Source organism: Heterocephalus glaber, unplaced genomic scaffold (genome assembly GCF_053883595.1).
Source record: "Heterocephalus glaber isolate CG9 unplaced genomic scaffold, H.glaber_assembly_v1.0 deba00000281, whole genome shotgun sequence".
NCBI lineage: Eukaryota > Metazoa > Chordata > Mammalia > Rodentia > Bathyergidae > Heterocephalus > Heterocephalus glaber.
Window position 1 is genome coordinate 9,272,261 of NW_028258139.1, and position 22,719 is coordinate 9,294,979.

At 45.3% G+C, this 22,719-nt stretch overlaps 1 protein-coding gene across 5 annotated transcripts in view; it reads left to right on the forward strand.

The window, feature by feature from the left end:
* Positions 1-218: 218 nt before the first annotated feature.
* Positions 219-22,719, forward strand: part of Bid (BH3 interacting domain death agonist) — a 33,475-nt gene continuing 10,974 nt past the window's right edge. The window contains exons 1-2 of one of the 5 annotated variants that reach the window (XM_087182375.1): positions 219-384; positions 22,455-22,533. In XM_087182375.1, coding sequence (XP_087038501.1) covers positions 22,522-22,533 — 12 coding nt within the window. In that variant the 5' untranslated portion in view covers positions 219-384; positions 22,455-22,521. Of the gene's footprint in view, positions 385-668; positions 1,240-22,454; positions 22,534-22,719 lie in introns of those variants that run through there. The other 4 variants (XM_004837594.4, XM_087182383.1, XM_004837595.4 and 1 more) reach the window with 4 other exon arrangements.

Consider the following 22,719-nt stretch of genomic DNA (forward strand, 5'->3'; position numbering starts at 1 on the left):
TAATAACTAATCTTACAAGAATCATTAATTCTTACAGTTTTTATACATTGTCAAATTAGTGCCTCACCCATTTTAAGAAAATATGAAAACACAAAAAGAATATCGTTGATTCTGATTTTATTTTTCCCTGTGATAGTAGGCAATCACGTGATTTCTAGTTGTATTTCCTTTCGGTCTTTTTTTTAGATTCAGTTTTCATTCTGTATGACAGAGCAACTTTTTTGTTCCTGTGTGTGCTTCCTCTTCCTCTTTGAACATTCGCTTTCCTGTTTCTCTTTCTCTTTTGGCTGCGGTCCTGTGCTTCCTTTTGGGCACGGGACCCACACTCTTCTCCCGTCAGTTGGGCCTGTCTGGCTGCGAGCATTGACCAGTGGCGTTGATCAGGTAATTTGTGACCCACCTGGCTTGACTCACATTTTCCTTAACTCCTGGTCCGGTTAGGACCTAGAACTGCCACCCCAGAGGCTATTTTCCGAAACAGCTTGCGGGGTTCTGAAAGCAGCTTCTGGTGGGAAACTTTAGGAAATGTCCCAACATCACAGAGATGAAATGGACCACAGCGGCATAAGGGACCTTGGGCCGGCTTTACCCCTCACCCGAGTCTTCAGCGGGCTCGGGACTCCGGAGACACGCGGGGCGGGGCGGGGCGCGGGGCGGGGCGGGCTGAATGGGGCGGGGCAGGGGCGGGGCAGGGCCGAGGGCGCCTTCCAGGCCCTTCCGTGCAGTCCGCCTCTGTTCGCAGACCCCGCGCGCTTCTCCGGTGAGTAGCTCGGGCCGCGCCCCGGGGCAGCCACCCGCTGGGTGGTGCCTGCGCTCAGCCGTCGTCTGTGCCCGGCGCCGGGCGGCGGGAGGGGCTCTGTCGCTTCCTTCCACGTGGGCCTCGCCGGCGGCACCGGCGGCCGCGCTCCTCCGGCAGGTGCGCGGGGCCCGGAGGTGGGGGAGGCCGAGGACCAGACACCCTCGCCGGGTCCCGGGCCGCTCCGCGAGGACACTCGGGGACTGCGCGACCGAAGGGAAGGGGCGGGGAGGGGCGGGACTCCAGCTGTCGCAGGCCTCGGGCCGCTGCACCTGCCGCGCCCTCGGAGTCGCCTGGACGTTTCTCTACGTGGCGGCGACCCGCCTCCGGGGGGGCTGGAATCACGTGCTGGTACTCGAGGCCGAGAGAAATCTTACTGAGTGGATGACTGGCCCGATGGGACTCAGGAAGCACCCTGAAACCCTCATCCGCCGAGTGGCTAGGTGAGCACGGATGTATTCATTCATTCATTCATTCTTTCAACAAACGTGAATATGCAAGCTGGCGGGAGGCTAGGTTGGGCCCGCGGTGGCGGCGGTGAGGGAGAAGACGAGGAGCGCAGTGTATGAGGCCTCAGTAGGGCCCCTATCGGCCTCATCTGCCAGGCGAGTGGGGAGAGCGGGCACGGGACACCCCCTCCCCGTGACTGCCTTTGCCCCTACCAATCCGGGCTTTCTGCTACCTGGAGGCCTGCTGGACCAGTGTGGTTCTTCCTCGGCCTCAAGGCAGGCTCTGAGTCTCAGGACTCTCCTGGGTCTGGGCTGCATTGTGGGGCATTCCCTGAGTCAGCGATGAATGGGACTGATTGGAAGCTGGGAGGAAGTGGAGGAGTCCTGGTTTCAGAAGTTCAGTGGGCAGAGCTCTAGTGAGGGTTTGTTGGGAAGAGGTGGCTCAGCGATCATCTGCAGCCAGAGTGTATGTCCTCGCCTCTGCTGTCCCTCCTGCCCAGGGAGGGTCTGGCACTTCACAGCTGGGGTAGAAGGTGGGCATCTCACTGGCTGTGCACGGGCGCTGGAACACAGGGTACTGTCGCTCGGAAATGGAGGTGTAGACTGTCTACTGTGATATGTGGGTTTGCAGGCCCTGCTGTGGGTGCAGAGAGCTTCGGGGACATGTGGTGCCTTGCTGTTAGTTGGTCTGAAGAGATTGAATAAGGCTGGCAAAAGAGACCAGGCTGTAGGGGCTCTGAAGAGTGAGTAGGTGTTTGCCAGAGCGAAGATGGGAAGTCAGGGCAGTGCAGGGAATGCTGGGAGTAGGGGAAGCTTGGAGCCTTACCTGAGATGCTCACAGCTTCAGAGGGCAGGATGGGCCTGCAGTGCCCCCAAGCCGGTATGTCTGGCCCTGCCACTCCATCTGGCCTCCTGTGGTCATGACCTGAATAGCAAGCAGTTCCTGGCTGCCACGCCTGGGTGGCCACCCCCAGAAGCCCCATGTGTCCTTGGCCAAAGCCACACACAGGTCTGAAGAAGACAGCTAAATAAGACTGAAGAGGAGGAGGGTGATGGTCAACTGTAACATACAGAGCTTCCTCCATGCCTGGAGAATGGATGTGTATTGTATTGTATTGTTTTTTTGAGCTAGAGTCTTGCTGTTTCCCAGGCTGGTCTCAAACTCCTGTGCTCAAGAGATCTTCCTGCCCCCAGCCTCCTGAGTGCTGGGACTACAGGTCCGCTCTGTATGTATTAACTAGCTCATTTGGAAGTCACAGTGAGCAGAAACTAGGTTAGAATCCCCATTGTTCAGATGGGGAAGCCGAGACAAGGAGAAGAGTTAAGTAATTTTTAGGGTCCCGATCTGGGGATTCAGACTCTGGGGCCCCAGGTCTAACCATTGCACCATGCTGCCTGCATTCCTAAGCTTCTGGCTGCTCCATTTCCCAAGTGTGGCCTGTTCACCTGCACACCTCCACTTCACATCTGCAGACTGCCGTAGTGAGGAACAGAAATGACCATGACCATAGCTCTCCCCCTTTTTTCCTTTTGGTGATGGGGATGGAACCTAGGGCCTGGCTTGCACTAGGCAGGCGCTCTGCCAGTAAGCCCCAGTGTAGCCCCCACTGTCTTTCTGTGGACTCCTCCTGCCTTGTTAGCCCTGGGAGGGAGTCAGGGCACCCAGTTCAATGCAGCTGCTCATCTACTTGGAGGAGGCTGAAGCCTTCTGCCAGTGCCAAGGACCCTCTTGGTGGGACTTTCCCCAAGAACCACCCTGGCAGCCTCCCTTAGCCCCTCCGCCCGAATTGGTCTTTCAGCGCCCCTTCTTCCTCTTCTCTTGGCCCAAATGGGGATGTTTCTTCTCATAGAAGACCAACACACTCATTTGAGTGAGCTACAAAACAGCTGTTTCTGGAGGCACTGCGCCTTCAAGATTGAATTCTTTTTTTTTAATTTAAATTCTTTTATTGGTACATTTTAGGTATACAATACATTTACATTTATCATTGAGAGCTTATACCTTTACATGATGTATCTTGGTTCTTATTTTTTCCCCATTTCCCTGCCCTCCCTTCGACTCCTCTACCCCTCCCTATTTATAAAGACTTTGTTTCCATTTTTTCTTTTTCTCATATTTTTTCCTTTCTCTTCTTTCCCTTCCCCTACCCCTCCCATTTCCCCTGCCCCTTTGGACCTTTTCTTCCTATTTCACATTGTCAGTTATTCGTTTTAATACTTATATACAGTTTCCATTTCTCATACCAGAGAAACTGTTTGGTGTTTACACATGCATGTCCTATTTATTTCACTTAAGAGTATGGCTTCAATGTGCATCCACTTAGCTATAAATGTCTCCAGTTTCTCGTTCTTTATGGCTGAGTAGTACTCCATTTTATTAAAAAACATCTTTTTTTTTTTTTTTGGTACCAGGGATCGAACTCGGGACCTTGTGCTTGCAAGGCAGGCAGCAGAACCACTGAGCTAAATCCCTGGCCCAAACACATCTTCTTTATCCAATCTCCAGTTCATGGGCACTTGGGCTGTTTCCAAGCTTTAGCTATTACAAACTGTGCCATTGTAAACATATATCACTATGGTATAATTCTTTTAATTCTTTGGGGAAGATACCCAGCAGGGGAATAGCTGGGTCAAATGGGACCTCCTGCCCTAGTTTTTTGAGGTATCTCCATACTGATTTCCACAGTGGTTGCACCAGTCTGCACTCCGACGAACAATGGAGAAGGGTTCCTTTCTCCCCACACCCCCTCCAGCATTTGTTATTGGTTGATTTCATGATGGCAGCCATTCTTTCTGAGGTGAGGTGGAATTTCAGTGTTGTTTTCATCTGCATCTCTCGAATGATGAGTGATGTTGAACATTTTTTCATGTTTATTTCCTGCTTTTACTTCTTTGAGAAATGTCTGTTCATTTCAGATGCCCATTTTTTAATTGGGTCTTTAAATTTGGGAGGTCTGATTTTTTTAGTTCTTTATATATTCTAGATAGTAGACTTTTGTCTGAGGTACAGCTGCTAAAAATTTTTCCCACATTGTAGGTTGTCTCTTAGCTCTGTTTGTAGTTTCTCTTGCAGTGCAGAGCCTTTTTAATAAGATGAGATCCCAGTTGTTGATTCTTTGTGCTAGTTCCCGTGCTACTGAGGATTTGTTCACAAAGTCTTTTCCTATGCCAATGTCTTTAAGAGTTCTACCTAACTTATCTTCCATCAAGTTTAGTATTTCTATTTTAATATTTAGATCTTTAATCCACTTCAATTGTAGTTTAGTGCATGGTGAAAGATAGGGGTCTAGTTTTAATCTTTGGCAAGTTGAAATCCAGTTTTTCCAACACCATTTATTAAGGAGGCTATCTTTCCTCCAGTGAGGATGGTTGGGTCCTTTGTCAAAGATGAGGTAGCTGAGTGTGTCTGGAGTTGTTTCTGCATCTTCTAATCTATTCCACTGATCCTTGGGTCTGTTTCTTTGTCAGCACCATACTGTTTTTATCACAGTGACTTTGTAGTATAGTTTCAAGTTGGGGATTGTGATATCCCCTGCCGTATCTCTGTTGCCTAGAATTGCTTTTGCTATTCTAGGTCTCTTCTGGTTTCGGATGAATTTTTGGATTGTTTTCTCTAGTTCTGTGAAATATACTGTTGGGATTTCAATCAGGATTGCATTGAATCTATATAGCAGTTTTGGAAGTATGGTTATGAAGATTGAATTCTTGGCTGGCTTTGTGGATGTTTATACCCATGATCTTTTCTGTGAAAGAAGCCACAGCTAAGAAGGGGAGGAAGGGCTAAGGATGGAGCTCAGTGTACAGCAGGAGTCTGACATGTGTGAGGACTTGGGTTCTATCCCTAGCAGTGGAAGGGGGCACAGACAGAGAGAGGGAGAGAGTCAGAGACAGAGATGGGGGGAGGAGTGGCTTGTTTTAAAGCTTCTCTTCTCCCTCAGTGTTACAAAATACTGTGAATTCCAGAGGGAAAGTTTTGAAGGAGGAAAAGACCATGTGTGGATCATAGATGAGACGTCAGAGAGGGTTGGTGCTTTTAGACATACAGAGTAACTGGAAAGCTGTTCAGCCTTACAGAGCCCCTGTTCTGACCATTGTACTACACTGTCTGCATTCTCAGAATGTGGGTGGCCTTCATGGCATTCGTGGCTTCAGGGTGGGCTGCACAGAAATGAGGCAGTCACCACCAGGGAAAATGCCTGTCTTCTGGTCTAGGGCTATCACTATATAGCTTTCTGCAAAGCCGGGGGTGGTAGTGCTCACCTGTAATCCCAGTACTTGGGAGGCTGAGGCAGGAGAACTGTTGTGAGTTCGAGGCCAGCCTGGGCTACATAATAAGTTCAAGGACAGCCTTAGCTATATAGTGAGACCCTATGTGGGGAAACCAAAAAACAAAGCAAAGCAAAACAAAACAAACAAAACCATGTAGCCTTCTGCAGAGCTTCAGCCTGGTCTGGATGGGCTCCCCAGCTGCAGTTGTCAGCTGCTAGCTGTGCTCCTGGCTGCTGTGCACAGGTCTGTGTCTGCCATAGGCTCAGTTCTCTTATTTGCTTCCTAAACCCTCTTTGTTCAGAGGAAAGAAAGTGACCACCCACACTGCATCTAGAACTGCAAAGACAGCCTGCACCCACCCACCAGGCTCCAGCTCGCCATGAGGTTTTATCTGAGGCCAGCAAGAAAATTCCTGTGTTTCTGTCATCAGACATCTCTTTGTTTGTGTTTGGATGTGGAGATGGTTTAATATTTGGTTTTGGCCAGGCATAGTGGTGCATGCCTGTGATCCCAGCACTCGGGAGGCTGAGGCACATGAGTGGACTACACAGTGAGTTCAAGGCCAGCCTGAACTATGTAGCGCAACCTGACTGAAAAAACAAACAAACAAAAACAGGGCTGGGGATTTAGCTCAGTGGTGCTGCACCTGCCTCGAAAGCGCAAGGTCCTGAGTTTGATCCCTGGTACAAAAAAATCCAAAAAAGCCAAAAAAATATTGGGTTTAATTTGCATATACAGATGCTCCTCATCTTACAATTGAAAGATGTCAGGATAAACCCATCCTAAATTGAAAAATAATGAAAAGACATTTAATGCATCTAACCTACCCAGCATCCCAGTTTAGTTACCCCACCCCAGCCCCTGTGCTCAGAACACACGTTGGCCCGCCATTGGGCAAAATCACCTAATACAAAAAAAAAAAAAAAAAAAAAAAAATCACCTAATACAAAGCCTATTTTAGGGTAAAATATTGGATATCTCACGTAATTTACTGAATGTGATACCAAGAGTGAAAGACAGGATGAGTGTATTTGGTATGCGTTTGCACCATTGGAAAGGCCAAAAGCTCCTACATTGGGATTGTCGGTACTTTTCACTTTAATTCTTGTGCTGGCTCTGACATTTTGCAGCTGTGAAACCTTGACAGTGGTGGTGTTCCATGTTTTCGTGCGCCTGGACCAGCCTTCAGGTGACCAAAGCCCTGGGCCAGGACATGGGCCAGGAGCCCGTGGTTGGGTCTCCACTCCCCAAAGCCAAGGAAAATGAAAGACCTTCTTTGAGTAGCATTCCTGTTTTCCTATTTTTGTCCCCACAGGCAGAAAGTGTCTCATTTTACAGATGGGTTCTGTGAGTTCATGTTGCAGGTCAAAGCCCTGTAGGCCCCATCTGCCAGGAGGGGCTCTGTTCCAGCTGGGAACATGAGGGCCTCTTGTGCATGTGACCGTCAGGGACTCTTCCCTGGGTTCAGATGTTTCTGCAGGGGCAGTTGGCTGAGGTCACACCTGGGTGCTGGTCATCTGTCTGGGGTTGGGGCGTCAGGGGCTCGGGGCCAGGGAGCGGAGCGAAGCACTTGGGGCAGATGGGAGCAGTAGGTCCCTGTTGCTGAGGATCTCTGGTCCTGTGGTCATTAGGCCACTGCATCTGTGCCTCAGCCCAGCAGAAGGCACACCCCACCCTCAGCCTCAGCCAGGATGTTACTGACATGGGAGACTAAGACCTGGCACCAGCGGGGGCTGGGGAGGCTTCTGCCCCGCTGGCATCTCCTTGGAGACAAGAAGGAGGCCACCCTTGGGGTTCCACAGGAGGACCCTGAGCTTTGCAGGGATCCCTGCACTTAGGATGTCCCCTTCTCCCAGGCCAGCTGCCTATGTGTGTGGAGGACATCAAGGGACCACAGCCAGGCCCAGCACCATCTGGGGACCCTGGCATCCATGTGGGCAGACCCTGAAGTGGCTGAAGAGATAAAACAAGCTTGCCTGGGACTTCAGGAACTTTCCAGCTGGAATTTCCTTACTACCCCCAGAAAGGGTTGTGAGGGTTCTCTGCACACTCTAGCACTGCTTACCCTGCTCTCCCCAACACGGGTCATTGACCCCGGTGAGGAAACGGCATCTCCCACCAGAACTGGGGAGGCGGGAGGCTGCTGTTCCCTGGGCAGGCCCTTCTGCCCATGCTGGCTACATCCTCACCCCGCCAGCTGTAGCCAGCCCATGGGAGAGCAGCCCTGGTCCCCCTGGCCCTTGACAGCCTCCTTTTTCCTTTAGAATTGAGCTCTGAAAAGAGGGTAAAGACAGTTCAGAGGGCAGTGGGGCAGAGTCTCCCGAAGACACTTGGGAGTGGCCTCTGGGATGCCTGTCTCCCTCCTCTGGCCCATCTGGCCCACTCAGTGTCCACAGGCCATCGGAGTCCAGAGCCAGGCACGTGGGGGAGGCAGGACACTAGGTCTTAGAGACCCTGAGCCTCCAGGATGGCTGCCTTCTTCCTCCTCCTCCTCTTCTTCTACTTTTTTTTTTTTTTTTTTGAGACAGGGTCTTGTGATACAGGTGTTTAGGCTGGTTTTGAACTCACTATGTAGCCCAGGCTGGCCTCAAACTCACTGTGATCTTCCTGCCTCACCTGACCCTGAGTGATCCTGATCCTCAGCTGAGTGCTGGGATCACAGGCGTGCACCACCACACCCGGCAAGGATGACCAACTTCTAAGGGCCTGGAGAGCTGTCCAGTGTGAGGGGGCGGCCCCTCCTGCCTTACTCCACCCTCCTCAGCTGCTGTGTTTATTTTTATATTCATTTATTTGTTTATTTGTTTATTGCGTTGCTGGGCATGGAACCCAGGGCCTTGCGCAAGCTACACTTCCAGCCCAACTGATGTTTTTAAAACCAGTGTGTTGAGATTTATTTCACATACCAAAAATGTATCAATCTAGGGTGGGGGTTTAGCTCAGTGGTTCCGCCTGCCTCTCAAGGGAAAGGTCCCGAATTTGACCCCTGGTACCAAAAAAAAATGTATCAGTCTAAAGCGTACATACAGTTCAGTGGTTTTTAGTTTATTCTCAGAGTTGTGCAACCATAGCTGTCGTCTAATTCAAGACCATTTCAACACCGGAAGTGGAGCTGAGCTGAGCTGCTCGCAGTCACCAGCACATGCCTCGGCCCGGGGCCCTACTCTGCATTCACACCCTGACAGTTCGTGGGAATGGACCCTGCGCTGGGTGGTCTCTGAGACTTGGGAGCGTGTTTTCATCATGTTGTAGCAGATGTCAGTGTTTCACTCTTTTTCTTTTTCTTTTTTTTTATAGTACTGGGTGTTCAACCCAGAGCCTTCCCACCAGGCTGCATCCTCAGCCCCCTCCCCCTTTTTTGGTATTTTGAGACAGTGTCTTGCTATGTAGCCCAGGCTGGCCTTGAACTCCCTGTGATCCTCCTGCCTCAGCCTCCAGAGTGCTGGGATTAAAGGCGTGTGCCACCATGAACAGCCCTTTTTTTTTAATTTTTTTTTATTTTTTGAGACAAGAGGCTCCCTAACTAGCTAAGTTGCCCAGTCTGGGGTTGAAGTTGTGATCCTTCTGCCTCACCTCCCAGAGTGCTGGATTTGTAGGCCTACACCACCCGTGCTAGGCAGTCAGTCAGTCTGCCACTGAGCGACACCCTCAGCTCTTAGCTGCCTTTTTATTCTAGCCGTCCTAGTAGATGTGAAGTGTTCCTGTTATTTTGATTTACATGTTTCTAAATTGAACATTTTCCCCCTCGTGCTGGGGGTAGAACCTAGAGCCTTGTACAGGCTAGATAAGTGCTCTACTGCTGAGGACAGCCCCAGCCTATCTTAGGCTGGTTTTTTTAACTGTGCTTATTGACCATTTGTATATCTTTGAATTCTCTGGAGAAATGTCTATTTAAATCCAATTTTTAATTGGATTGTCTTATTGATGAGTTATAAAAGTTCCTTATGTATTCATTACATATATCCCATGTCAGATAAGTAATTAGAAAATATTTTCCACTATTTTGTGTGTGCTTTCTTTCTTTTTTGTTTTTTTGAGACATGGTCTCACTGTGTCTTTCAGGCTGGCCTTGAACTCACTGTGCACCCCAGTGTGGCCTTGAACTTGTGATCCTCCCATCTCAGGCTCCCCAGTGCGGGGATTACAGGCATGCACCACCATGCCCAGCTTACTTTCTTTATCTTTTGAAGCACAAATTTATAATTTTTCAGAAGCCCAATTTAATCTGTTTTCTTCCTTTATCACTTATGCTTAGTGTTGTGTTTAAGAAATTATTGCAAAACCTAAGGTAAAGAAGATTTATCCCCATGTTCTCTTGAAGAGTTTTATAGTTTCAGCCCTCCCACTTAGCCCTGTCATTATTTTAGGTAAATCTTTTTGCATGCTGTCAGATAGGGACCCATTTCATACTCTGATTTGTGGATATTCAGTTGTCCCAGCACCATTTGTTGAAAAGACTGTTCTTTCCTATAGTCTTGGCCCCTTTGTCAAAGATTAATTAATTAATCTTGGGGTTTACTTTTTTGGCTGTCATTTTTATTCCATGAATCTGTTTATCCTTGGGCGATAGCACACTGTCTTGATGACTGTAGCTTTATGATAAGTTTTGAAATCAGGAAGTGCAGGCTCACTAACCTTGTTCCTGTCAAAGATTTGCTTTTTTTTTTTTTGCTGTACCAGGGGTCAAACTCAGGACCTTGCAATTGTGAGGCAGGTTTGGCACCACTGAGCTAAATCTCTGGCCCATGATTGGCTATTTTTGAAAGTGTCACTTGCCTTGCCATATGAATTTAGCAACCATTTGTCATTTTCTACAAAAAAGCTGGCTGGGGTTTTGATAGAATTGCATTGAGTCTGCAAATCAACTGGAGAGTTTTACTGTCTTAACACAAAGTCTGCCGGTTCTTGACCATGGGATAGCTTTTCATTTGTTTAGATCCTTACTCTTTTTTTGTATCGGGGATTGAACTCGGGTCCTTGCGCTTGCTCAGCAGGCGGCAAAACCACTGAGCTAAATCCCCGGCCCTAGATCCTTACTTTAACAGTGCGCAAATCTGGCATTTCTTGTATTAAATATATTTCTAGGTTTTTTTGTTCTCAATACCATTACGAGTATAATTGTTTTCTAAATTTCATTTCTGGCTTGTTTATTGTTAATGTGTAGAAATACAGTTGATCCTGCAGAAGCTCATGCCCTACAGCCTTGCTTTCTACACTTGAACCAGCTGCAATAGTTTCTTATTGGATTCCTGGGGCTTTCTGTATACATGACCATGTCGAATCTGGCATTTCAGAGCTTCCCAGTTGATTCCAGTCGATGCAGCTACGGTTGAAAACTAGTGGGTTTGTAGATCAGTGGTGTTTGTGCCCTTGAGTATGGGGGTTGGTGCGGACAGAGTAGTCAGAGGGAGCGGCCGTGTTTCTGAGGAACCTCCAGCATCTGCGAAGACCCCAGGGGCTGGGAGCTCAGCCTTAGGTACCGGGAACTGGAATGGTCCTGCCCTGACTCCATGTCTTCCCCTCCTTCCATTTGGGCTGAGTGAATGGGATGTGTTCTTGGGGTGAGTGTCAGAAAGAGCCCATTGACCAAAGTGGCAAGAGGCAAACCCAAAGGAAGAAGTCAGCTGAGTGGGGAAAGCAGTGTTCATAGAAGAGGATAGGAGAACTGGCAGGGCTCCCAGTGATCCTCGTAATCTAGAAACTGGTTCATCCATTGATTAATTAGCTAGATGAAATCTCTGATGTGTTCATTTTGTCATTTTATATTTGTATGAAAGTTAGTTTCTCTTTTTAAATGACCCTTTAGCAGTTTTGGAGATCATCCACCAAAAAGCCTGCCTAAGAGGTCACAGGGCCTTTTCTTGGCTGCTGGAGGTGAATTCCAAGCAGCAACAGAACTTTTACCTTTACTGTTTCTCTTGGCACCGCCATGCCCCCAGTTGTGTGTCTTGTCCTGCTTTCTGATTTGCACATGGCAGATAAATTATTTGTCTTGGTGGTGTGATTGAGGATTTAGATTTATGGTCTCCTCTTTTTCATCCTTATAGGCAGATGACAGATCCATTCTCCATTGAGATAAATAACAGAATCTGATTGCTGGACTCTTTTCTTTGTGCCCTTAGTGTCTGAGGTCAGTTCAATTAAGGATTTTGTGTTCAGCAGAAAGAACAACTCTTTAACATCTGGGCCTGGGAATTTCTTTCTCTTTTTTTGGTACCGGAGATCGAACTCAGAACCTTGCGCTTGCGAGGCAGGTGGCAGAACCACTGAGCTAAATCCCCGGCCATGCTGTTCTTGACGTGAGCTGAAGTTGTAGAACTGGTGTCGGAAGCTCATTGTGTCTAAAGCTCTCCCTGTGTGATGATGAAAAACATTCTTTAGTCAGTGGAGTTTAGGTTATGAAATGACTTAAATTGGAGGAGCACTGTTCCAAAGGGCTTGTGGTTGTGATTTCTAGAAAATAAAAAACTTCTAATAATGTAAATGTACTGGTCTTTTAAAACATTATCTTTTTTTTTTTTTTCTGGTAGCACAGGGCCTACGAAAATGTTTTCACAGAAACAAACAAATATTTTAAGAATCAGAATTCACATGATTAGGGTAAATCCTTGGCAAATGAGACTAAATTAATAACTTGGGATTTGAAAAAGGCTGTTTTCTTTGTTGGTATTAAATATAGTAACAGGTATATATTTTATTCTATTTACTTTCCCCCCTTAAACTACTACAGGTTTACTTATCAAATCAGTTAATATTATTCTTACATATGATTAACATGAAAATTGTAAATTTGTGTCCAGCTTAATTGAATAATTATTTAAACATCGCTTTTATTTGTATGTGTTTGGTGCTGGACCTTATACATGTTGAGCATGTTCTATACCACTAAGCTGCCTCCCAGCCCAGAAAATATTTTTATTTGTCTGTTCTGCAATGCTGCAGATTGAACCCAGGGAGCACTGAGCTACATCACCAGTACTTTTTAAATTAAAAAGTGGTCCTGGGAGGGCTGAGGATTTAGCTCAGTGGCACCATGCCTGCCTCGCAAGTACAAGGTCCTGAGTTTGATCCCTGGTACCAAAAAAAAAAGTAATAATAATAAAAAGTGGTACTGGGGATTGAACCAAGGCCTTTGCAGTGGCGACATGGCAGCTCTTTTTATTTATTTGTTTGTTTGTTTATTTGTTTATTTATTTATTTATTTTGAGAGAGGGTCTTGGTAAGTCACCCAGACTGGGATCAAGCTTGTGATCCTCCTGCTTCAGCCTCCCAAAATGCTACCATTACAGGTGTATGGCACCATCCCTGGCTTTTGTTTTATTTGTGAGGCAGGGTCTCACTACTGGTAGATTACCACTATACCTGCCTGACAATGTTTTTATTTTCACAGTATTCCAAGGTACAGCTTTGACTGATATTAAATTGAGTTAACTAATGAATAATCATTGTATATCCATATATAGTATGTGTGTGTGTGTATATGTATATATATATATATTTTTTTTTTTTGAGACATAGTCTTGCTATATAGTTCAGGCTGTCCTTGAACTCACTATGTCATCCAGGCTGGCCTCAAACTTGGGGTAATCCTCCTGCTTCAGCCTCTCAAGTGCTGGGATTACACCACCACACTTGGATTTGGATACCTGTATTTTTAAGACAGAATACTGAAAGGTTGGTTATTAGGCATAACTTAAAAGTTTTTAAGTTCTAAAAAGATGCAATGTTGGGCTGGGGATTTAGCCCAGTGGCGCTGTACCTGCCTCACAAGTGCAAGGTCCTGAGTTTGATCCCCAGTACCGCAAAAAAAAAAAAAAAAAAAAAAAGATGCAATGTCTTTGGCTAGTGTCAATGAATATGCTTTCCACCTTGTGAAAGTATAAAAAGAATATGTGTGACTCAAAAAAGTTGTGTTAGCTGGGTACAGTGGTACATACCTGTCATCACAGCTACTGGGAAGGCTGAGGCAGGAGGATTGGAAGTTTGAGCCTAGCCTGATCAATTTAGTGACTCACAAAGACCCTGTCTTACAATAAAAAAGGGGGAGCTGGGATAGAGCTCATTGGTAGTGGGAGAGCACTTCTGGGTTTAATCCCCAGTAAACACATGTGCACACACACAAAAACTCTTGTTATATATGCAAAGTGATGGAAAATATGATGAATATTTTTAAAACTTTTAAAATGCATTACAGTAAAAAACATATGGCTATTTATCTCCATCAGAATGCTCCCCCTGTTTTGAACACACTTATCCCATTGTTTTTGCCACTTTCTGAAGCAGTTCTGGAAGTCTTCTTTTGTGAGTGTCTTTAGTTGTGCTGTTGCAGCTGAATCCATTGAAAACATTTATCTTTTATGATAATTTTGATCTTGAGATGAACCAGAAGTCACACAGTGTCCAATCCTGTGAATAAGTAGAACAGGACTGCACTGTTTTTATACGCCTGCCTTTCTCTTGGATGGCACTTGGTGGTGGCATTCACTTTATTTTTGTTCACACCTCGTAAAGATGCTCACAAAAGAAGACTTCAGGCAAGAGCAACTTCAGAAAGTGGCAATGGGAAAGTGTGTTGAAGCAAGGGGGAATATTTTGAGGGAGACTAATGGTAATGTGCCTTTTACTGTGATAATTTTTTAAAAACATAAACATTCACTGTATGTTTTGATCATACCTCAAATGTGTTCCTGAGCATCTGCTAAAGTACAGGGGGTAACAGACACCTCAATTGTCACTCCCCAGTCTCTGTAAAATAGAAGTTAAGTACTTTGATTCAAAGTTATAATTACTATGGGTGCCAGAAAAACTGTATATATATATATACTTTTATTTTTCAAAGAAAAGGGGTAGTTTTTCCTCATATGTTTTGGTTTCTAGACCTTCTTATACATAAAAATTGAGGAACCAAAAAGCTTCAGATTAAGTGGCTTTTATCTATCAATATTTTCTATGTTAGAATTAAAACAATTATTTATTTGAGATGCGGTCTTGCTCTGTTGCCCAGGCTGGCCTTAAACTTGAGATCTTCCTGCCTCTGGCTCCCAAGAAACGTACATAGGTGTACACCTCCTTCAGTTTATGAAATATTTTGACCTCACAGATCCTCTAAAAAGAGTCTCCAGCAACCTAGAATTCTGTGAACTGCACTTTCCTAAAGTGATTTTCCAGAGTCTGAAAAGAAACTGTGAAGTGGCCAGGCGTGGTGGTACATGCCCGTAATCCTAGCACTTGAGCACTTGGGAGTCTGAGGCAGCAGGATCGCCCTGACTTCGACAGCCTAGAATACATAATGGGTTCAAGGCCAGCCTGAACTGTACAGTGAGATCCTGTCTCAAAAAAAAACACCCCACCTAAAATATGTTATAATTTTGGCAAAACTTTGCTTATTTTGATGGTCCCTACCTTAGTTTATTCCTTAATGACTTTGTCTTCAAAATTGAAGATTTTCTACTTTCTGCACAGTCCACCTGGATAGCAGAGATTCTGTGCAGAATAATTTTCAGTGCTGTGTATGGACTTTATTATAGTCTTGATCTTTTTTTTTTGGTAGTGCTGGGAGTGGAACCCAGGGTCTCAGACATGCTAGCCAAGCATTCTGCCACCAAGCCACATGCCCGGTCCTCTGTTTTTTTAAGGGGCAACTCAAAGAACAACTGATTTAGCTCAGTGGTTTCGCCGTTTGCTGTGCAACCATAAGGAGTTCGATCCCCAGTACCAAAAAAAAAAAAAGAACGACAGTCATCAACTTACAAAAAGGCCCAAGGTTTATGAGTTTCGTTAATGGATAACCAAGTCTCATATCTCAGGCAACATGATCCTATCTTAATTGAATGTCCTGCTGCCTGTGGCAACACTTTTTAATATTGCTTTCTAGGGATTGGACTGTAGGTTTAGAAAAAAAATTTTTTTTCAAGATTTTTTTTTTTTTTTTGGTACCAGGGATTGAACTCAGGTCCTTGCGCCTGGCAGGCAGCGAAACCATTGAGCTAAATTCCCAGCCCAAGATTTTTATTTTTTTGCGTCTCTAGGAATGGAACCCAGGGCCTAAAGCGTGCTGGACAACTACTTGACACAGAGCTACACCTCCAGCCCTATCAGGATGTTTTACTTTAAAGCTATGGTTGAGTCCCCTGGAAAATCTCCAAGATTCTGTCATTCACCTTGTAACAATCCTGGGCCGTAGAGTGGTGCAGCACAGAGTGCTTGCCTAGTTAGGCCCTGAGTTCCATTCCTAACACCACAAAAAAAGAAAAAGTGGAAGCATAAACTATCTGACCTTTTGTGGCAGGCTTCTTTCACTTAGCATAATGTCTTCAAGGCTGTCATGATGTTGCATGTGTTAGGATTTCCATGCATTCCTCTGTATGTGTATGTAGACCATCCATCTGCCAATAGACATTTGTGCTGTCTCCACTTTTCACCTGTTTTGACTAGTGCTGCCATGAATATGTGTGTACAGATATCTGTTTAACCTCCTACTTTCTCTTCTTTTGTACATATACCTAGAAGCCGGATTCTAGGTCAAGTGGCAATTCTGTTGGATATTTTTGAGGTACTACCATCTATACCCCTTTTTAAAAACTAAGAAATAGGGCTGGGGATTTAGCTCAGTGGTTCCACTGCCTGCCTCACAAGCGCAAGATCCCGAGTTTGATCCCCAGTACCAATAAATAAATAAATAAATTAATTAATTAATTTAAAAAACTAAGAAATAGGATGACACCCAAGTCTAGGTCCCCTGAGGACAGGGCTGTGCAGGGCTCTGCCAGGAAATCATCAGTAGAAAGCAGGCTTCCAGGAAGATGGCAGAGTAGTGAGTAGCAGAGAAAGAGCCTCCAAGATTTGGTGTCCAGACACTGGAAGATAGCAATGTGAGGAAGAGAAGGAGGGAACTGGGTCCCCAGGACCCAGGAAGGTTCTTAAATGAGAATTGGAATCCACCTGGAGAGCAAAGAGAGAGACTTCAACAAAGGTATTAAGTGGTGTATTCTCCTTGAGCCCTGACTCACTGCATAGGAAGAGTGACTCGAACCTGCAGACGCATGGTGACTATTGGCAACCCCAAAAGCCTCCACAGAGAAATGCACCAGTAGAATGGAGCAGTGGATGCAGCAGCCTGCAGTGGCTGGTGAGTTATTTGGGTTCAGACATCCCCCAGGAGATGGCGATTGGCTGGTAGCCATTTTGGAGAGGGGCCAACTGAGCTCGGAACTCAGAGCAACTGTGGGCCAGCTCCATCTAGCGACTCCACATGTCATGGTGAGGCTGCCAAGTTCAAGTCAGCAGCCTGTGGGAGCTGAGTTCAAGCTCACAGGAGGCACATAGACTGCTGCAGGGTCAGCAAATCTGGTTCCAGCCTCACAGCCAGAAACCAGCCTGAATTTCAGTGGAACTAAGGATGCAGGCTTGCTGGGATTATCTATTACCCTGCCATAAACCTACAGTTGGCTTGCTGAATTAGTCAACTTGGATCTGGACATTGTCTACCAGTGACAGGGCATATTTTTTCTCTCTCTCTTTTTTAAAAATCTCTTTTCTGGTTTTTGTTTTGTTTTTTCTTGATCGTTGTTGTTTTTATATTAGTGTGAACAGGGCTTCTAGTTTTTTGTTGTTGTTGTTATTTTCTTGTTTTTATTTCTTCCTTCTCTTTCCCTCCTGACTTCTTTACCAGTTTCCCAAAATTTGTGTGATCTTCCTTTTTCCTCCAGCCTTGCTTCTAATCCCTTCCTCTTCTATTTCTCTGTTCCCCCTCAAGCCCCTATTGAATTTTCTCTCCTGAGGGTAAAATCACCATATAAGGGCTTATTTATGGCATATAATTTTCTGGTTTGTTGTATAATCACATATCTAGTTCATATGGTAAAAGGTGTGGCTGGGCCAGGGATTTAGCTCAGTGGTTTTGCTGCCTGCTGCACAAGTGCAAGGACCAGAGTTCGATCCCCAGTACCAAAAAAAAAAAAAAAAGTGGCAAATTAATAGTTACCACAGTTTGTCATTTTCTAGGCTGAGTTTCATGCTGTTGTTATTGGTGATTGTACTGCTTTAGCCAAAGTGACATAATTGTGCTAATCAGTTGTTCTTCCTGGTATACCAAGACTGAGATTGCCTAAGGGTCTTAAAAAATACTACAGGCCTTGGGTCGGAGATTTAGCTCAGTAGTTTTGCAGCCTACTGTGCAAGCACAAGGACCCGAGTTCAATCCCTGGTACCAAAGGGAAAAAACCCCCCACTACAGGCCAGTACCAAAGAACCAGGGGCTGGGCCAAGTAGGCAGCAACTTCTCATCACCAATAAATTGAAGAGATAGGATCTTGCAACAGACTCAAAATCCAAAAGCCAGCTATACCTGGAAGATATCTCTGAGAAGTAGTAATTTTCTAAGGGCTCTGAATATTAGCAATAAAGGTACTCACCATAAGCAATTTACAAGCATCAACCTAGGAGTTAAACTAAAAAAAAAAAGAAAGAAAATGAGAAGACACTTCATCAACATGTAACCCTAGACTTTCAGCTCACCAAAGGCAAATCCAAAGGCCAGGGATTTAGCTCAGTGGTTCTGCCGCCTGCCTGGCAAGTGCAAGGTCCTGAGTTTGATCCCTGGTACCCCCCAAAAAAGGCAAATCCAGGGGGCAGTGAGGTGGAACAATCCAAAAGCCACCCACTTGGACTCTCAGAAGTGGTAAGAGCAGAAGTAACAAAGCACATGAAGAAGGCTCTAGAAAAAATCAAATCATAAATAATGTCTCAGATAACTACAAAGATGGTGACCATAATCAAAGACATGCTTAGTGACTCCAGAGCAAATACAAATAAATAAAAAATAATAGAGGAGCTTAGGAAAATGATGGAAACCATGAATGCCCAGCATAGGAAAGAAATGGAATCCATGAAACAGATTCAAGCAGACATCCAGGAGATTAAAAATGCCATTGCAAATATATACAGCAGAAGGAGCCAATGTAAGGACAAAATATCAGATACAGAAGACAAGATTAGTTGCAAGAGCAAGGTGCCAAGTTTGATCCCCAGTACAAAAAAAAAAAAAAAAAGACAAGATTACAGTTAGCAATCATAAAAAGAAAGATTTCTTAAAAATAGCAAGGTACCATGAGAAATCAATCCAGCAGCTGCTAGGTGATGCAAAGAAGAATAACATAAGAATGAACAGAGTCAATAAAAAAGCAAGAGATAGCTCAAATGACATAAAAAAACATGTTCATGGAAGTAATGGCAGAAAACTTCCCAAACAGAAAAAAAGAATTTGATATACAGATAAGCAAGGCATATAGAACTCCAATTAGTCATGATCAAAAAAATCTATACCAAATCATATAATAGTTAAGATTCCAGAAATCCAAGAACAGAACAGAATATTAAAAGCTGTTACAGAAAAGAAACAAATCACCTACAAAGGAAAGCCCATCAGAATCACAGCAGACTTCTCAACACAAACCCTCAAGTCAAGGAGAGCTTGGAGTGAAGTATTTCAAGTCCTGAAAGAAAACAACCTCCAATCCAAATTGATGTACCCTGCAAAACTATCTTTCAAAACTGATGGAGAAATAAGATACTTTCATGAAAAGAGCACCTGAGGAAATTCATGAACACCAAACCAGCACTCTAAATTGTTCTGAAGGATATTCTAGAAAGAGATAACAATGATTACAACTCCATGAAGCTCAACAGAATGAATTTACCAGGTAAGGCAAGAAATTAAACAGGAGGACAAAAGAAAGCCAACAACAGGAAAATAACATGACAAGGATAAGTCAATATGTATCAGTTATAACCATCAATGTTAAGAGTCTCAATTCACCAATCAAAAGAAACAGACTGGCAGAATGGATAAAGAAGCAAGATCCAACAATGTGCTGCATACAAGAAACACATTTAGGGCTGGGGATTTAGCTCAGTGGCACCGTGCCTGGCTCGAAAGTGCAAGGTCATGAGTTCGATCCCCAGTACTGAAAAAAAAAAAAGAGAAGAAAAGAAACACATTTAATTCAAAAGGAAATTCATAGACTGAAAGTCAAAGGGTGGAAAACAATACTACATGCAACAGGAACCAGAAAAAAGTAGCTGTTCTATTTGCAGACAGTGGATTTCAAGCCAAGACTGATTAAGAGAGATAAAGAAGATCACTACATCCTTGTAAAGGGAATAATACAAGAGGAAGAGATAACAATTATAAATATATATGCACTGAATTCCAATGCACACAACTATATAAAACAAATATTAACAGACGCAAAAAATCAAATAAGCACTAATACAGTTGTAATGGGGGACCTCAACACCCCACTGTCACAAATAGACAGATCAACTAGACAAAAAACCAACAATGAAATATTAGAACTGGACCAAAATTTTGAACAAATTGACTTAATAGATAATCTACAGAGTGTTCCACCTCACAACATCAGAATATACATTCTTCTCAGTTGCACATGGGATGTTCTCCAAAATAGATCACATATTTGCTCCTAGACCATGCTTAAGTAAATGCAAAGGAATTGCTGGGGTGGTAATGCATGTCTGTAATCCCAGCACTTGGGAGGCTGAAGCAGGAGGATTGCTGTGAGTTCAAGGCCAGCCTGAGGTACAAAGTGAGTTCAAGACCAGTCTGAACTGCATAGAAAATCCTGTCTCAAAAAACAAACAAAAATGCAAAGGAATTGAAATTATCCGATAGAGTCTTCCCTCCACTCGGCAGCTCTCCCTCTGCCTGCCTTGAGTCTCTGTCATGTTGTGGCATCTGTGGGGCTGACTCCCCTCACGGCCAGCTCAGGTTGAGTTGCCCCAGCCTTCTCTCTTGGTTGCCTTCATTTGTTCCACAGAGGAATCCTGCAAACTTTTACAGGGACTCAGGGTGAAACTGATGGGTTTTCCTCCTCCCCGGGTAGCAAGTAATAGAGGCTTCTAAAAGTCCAGTAATTTTCAGAGGATGTGGTACACATGCCTGTAATCCCAGCGTTTGAGAGGCTGAAGCAGGAGGATTGCTGCGAGTTCGAGGCCAGCCTGGGGTACATAGTGAGACCCTAAAGGCCAGTAATTTTCATTTGCATTTGTGGCCTTAGTAGTTGGTCCGTACTTCACAGTTCTGTGTTTGCAAAAGAAACATAAGGCGGCTGAGCTGGACCTATAGAAATTAACAAATTATGCAAGTGAGTCCAGCCCTTTTAATCAATCTATCTATCTATCTATCATTCATCTATTGTGCCAGAGAACTGAACTCAGGGCCTTGTACATACTAAGTATGGGCTCTAAGTATGAGCTACACCCCAGCCCTTTTTAAAAATTTGGTTTTTGTTTTGTTTTGTTTTGGTGCTGGGGTTTGAATCCAGAACTTTACACAAGCTGAGCACTCGCACTGCCACTGAACCGCAGCCCTACAGTTTGATATTCTGACCGCTGTGCCCTTTCTTGCCTTTTGTTGCCTTTGAGCTGGCTTTGAGTTTGTGGTGCTGGGGTGGAAGCCCAGGCCTCACACATGGCGTGCTCTGCCATGGAGCTGCACTTTCATCCCAAATTGACCTTTTTGGTGTCCATAGGGTAGAACATACAAACAAACAATACTTGTCTTTCTATGTCTGATTTGCTTCACTCTACAGATTGTCCTCTAATTTCACCCACTTTACTGCATTCTTTTTTATGTTGTCATTCATCCATTGATGGGTACCTAGGTTATTCCACATCCTAGCTGTTGTGAGTAGTGCTGCGGGGAACATGGGTGTCTCTTGTGTGTCCTTTGGATAAATACCCAGCAGTGGGTAGCTGGATCTTACGATAGTTCTGTTTTTAGGGTTTTTGTTTTTGTTTTGTTTTGTTTTCCTGTACCAGGAATCAAACTCAGGACCTTGCACTTGCCAGGCAGGTGCGGCACCACTGAGCTGCATCCCCAGCCCTAGTTTTAGGTTTTTGAGGCTTCTCCATTCTGGCCTCCATAGTAGCTGTATTACTTTGAGTTGTGTGGACAAAGTTTTAAACTTAGTCTCCAGTTGCCTTTTGTCCAGTCAGTTGGTTATGATGGGTTATTTAAGTTGGCTTATGTGTCATGGAAATCTTTTGTGTAATTGTCCAAAAAATTGTGTGTGTGTATGTGGTTGTAGGGATTGAACCCAGGTCCACTGAGCTGTAACTCTAGGGCTCCAACTCACAATCCTCCTGCCTCAGCCTCACAGAGTTCTGGGATTACAGGCAAGCACCACCATGCTGGGCTAAATACATTCTTTATAGGGCCGGAGATTTAGCTCAGTTCTGCCGCCTGCCTCGCAAGTTCAAGGTCCCCAGTTCGATCCCCAGTACCCCCCCGCAATACATTCTTTATAATCATTTTACAGAAGGTCTTTTCTTTATAGATTAACTATTTTTCTTATCTGCCCTTTGAAGCCACATGGCCTGGTAGAAGGAACTGACCTGCTCCCTCCTGCACATCACTAACTAGTTCTACGGCCTCAAAAACTTACCCCAAACCACACTTTGCCTGCCTGCTCAGCATTGTTGAGTAGAATGAAAGAGATGATAAAGCTCATTAAAGAAATGGGTTGTGTGTTTGCGGTTGAAAGGAGGGAATGGGTGTGATAGTGGTCACAGTAATACTGAGACAAACTCCCTGAGAACTTTTAGGTACGCTTTTTATTAAGTGAGTTTATTCTCGTAGGAAAGTTGCTCACTAATGTAGGTATGTCAGTCAGACTCTGTAGGACTGGCCCTGGGGACGCCAAGGGACCCGGCAGTTTCTGGAGTGAGGAAAACACAGAGCTTGCTCACCGGGTTCTGTGTCAAAGGGGAGAGCAAGGACCCAGGCTGAGCACCACTGGGGCCAGCTGGGCGGGGCGTTGGGAACCTCAGCTGCTCCGGCCGGCCTTCTCCCTCCTCCCTAGGGGGCCCCAAGGGTGTCCCTGCAGGCTAAGCCACCTTCCATGTCTTTCCTGTTTCAGGCCACCGACCCTCCGAACCCTCTGAACCTGTGAGCCAGAGGAGAGTTGGGGCTCTGCTGCCGGTGCCATGGACGCCAAGGTCGGTGCTGGGTTTGGGGAGGAGCGGCTGGGGTGGGGGAGGGCAAGGGAGAGCCCCAGCTTGTTCCTTGACTGTGCGTGGTCCACGCTGGTCAGCCCAGCGCCACTTGACAGCTCCGCAAGTGTGGAACCTCCAGTATCCGCAGAATCCCAGTGTCGGAGTCCCTGAGATTGTCACAGTCCTGCA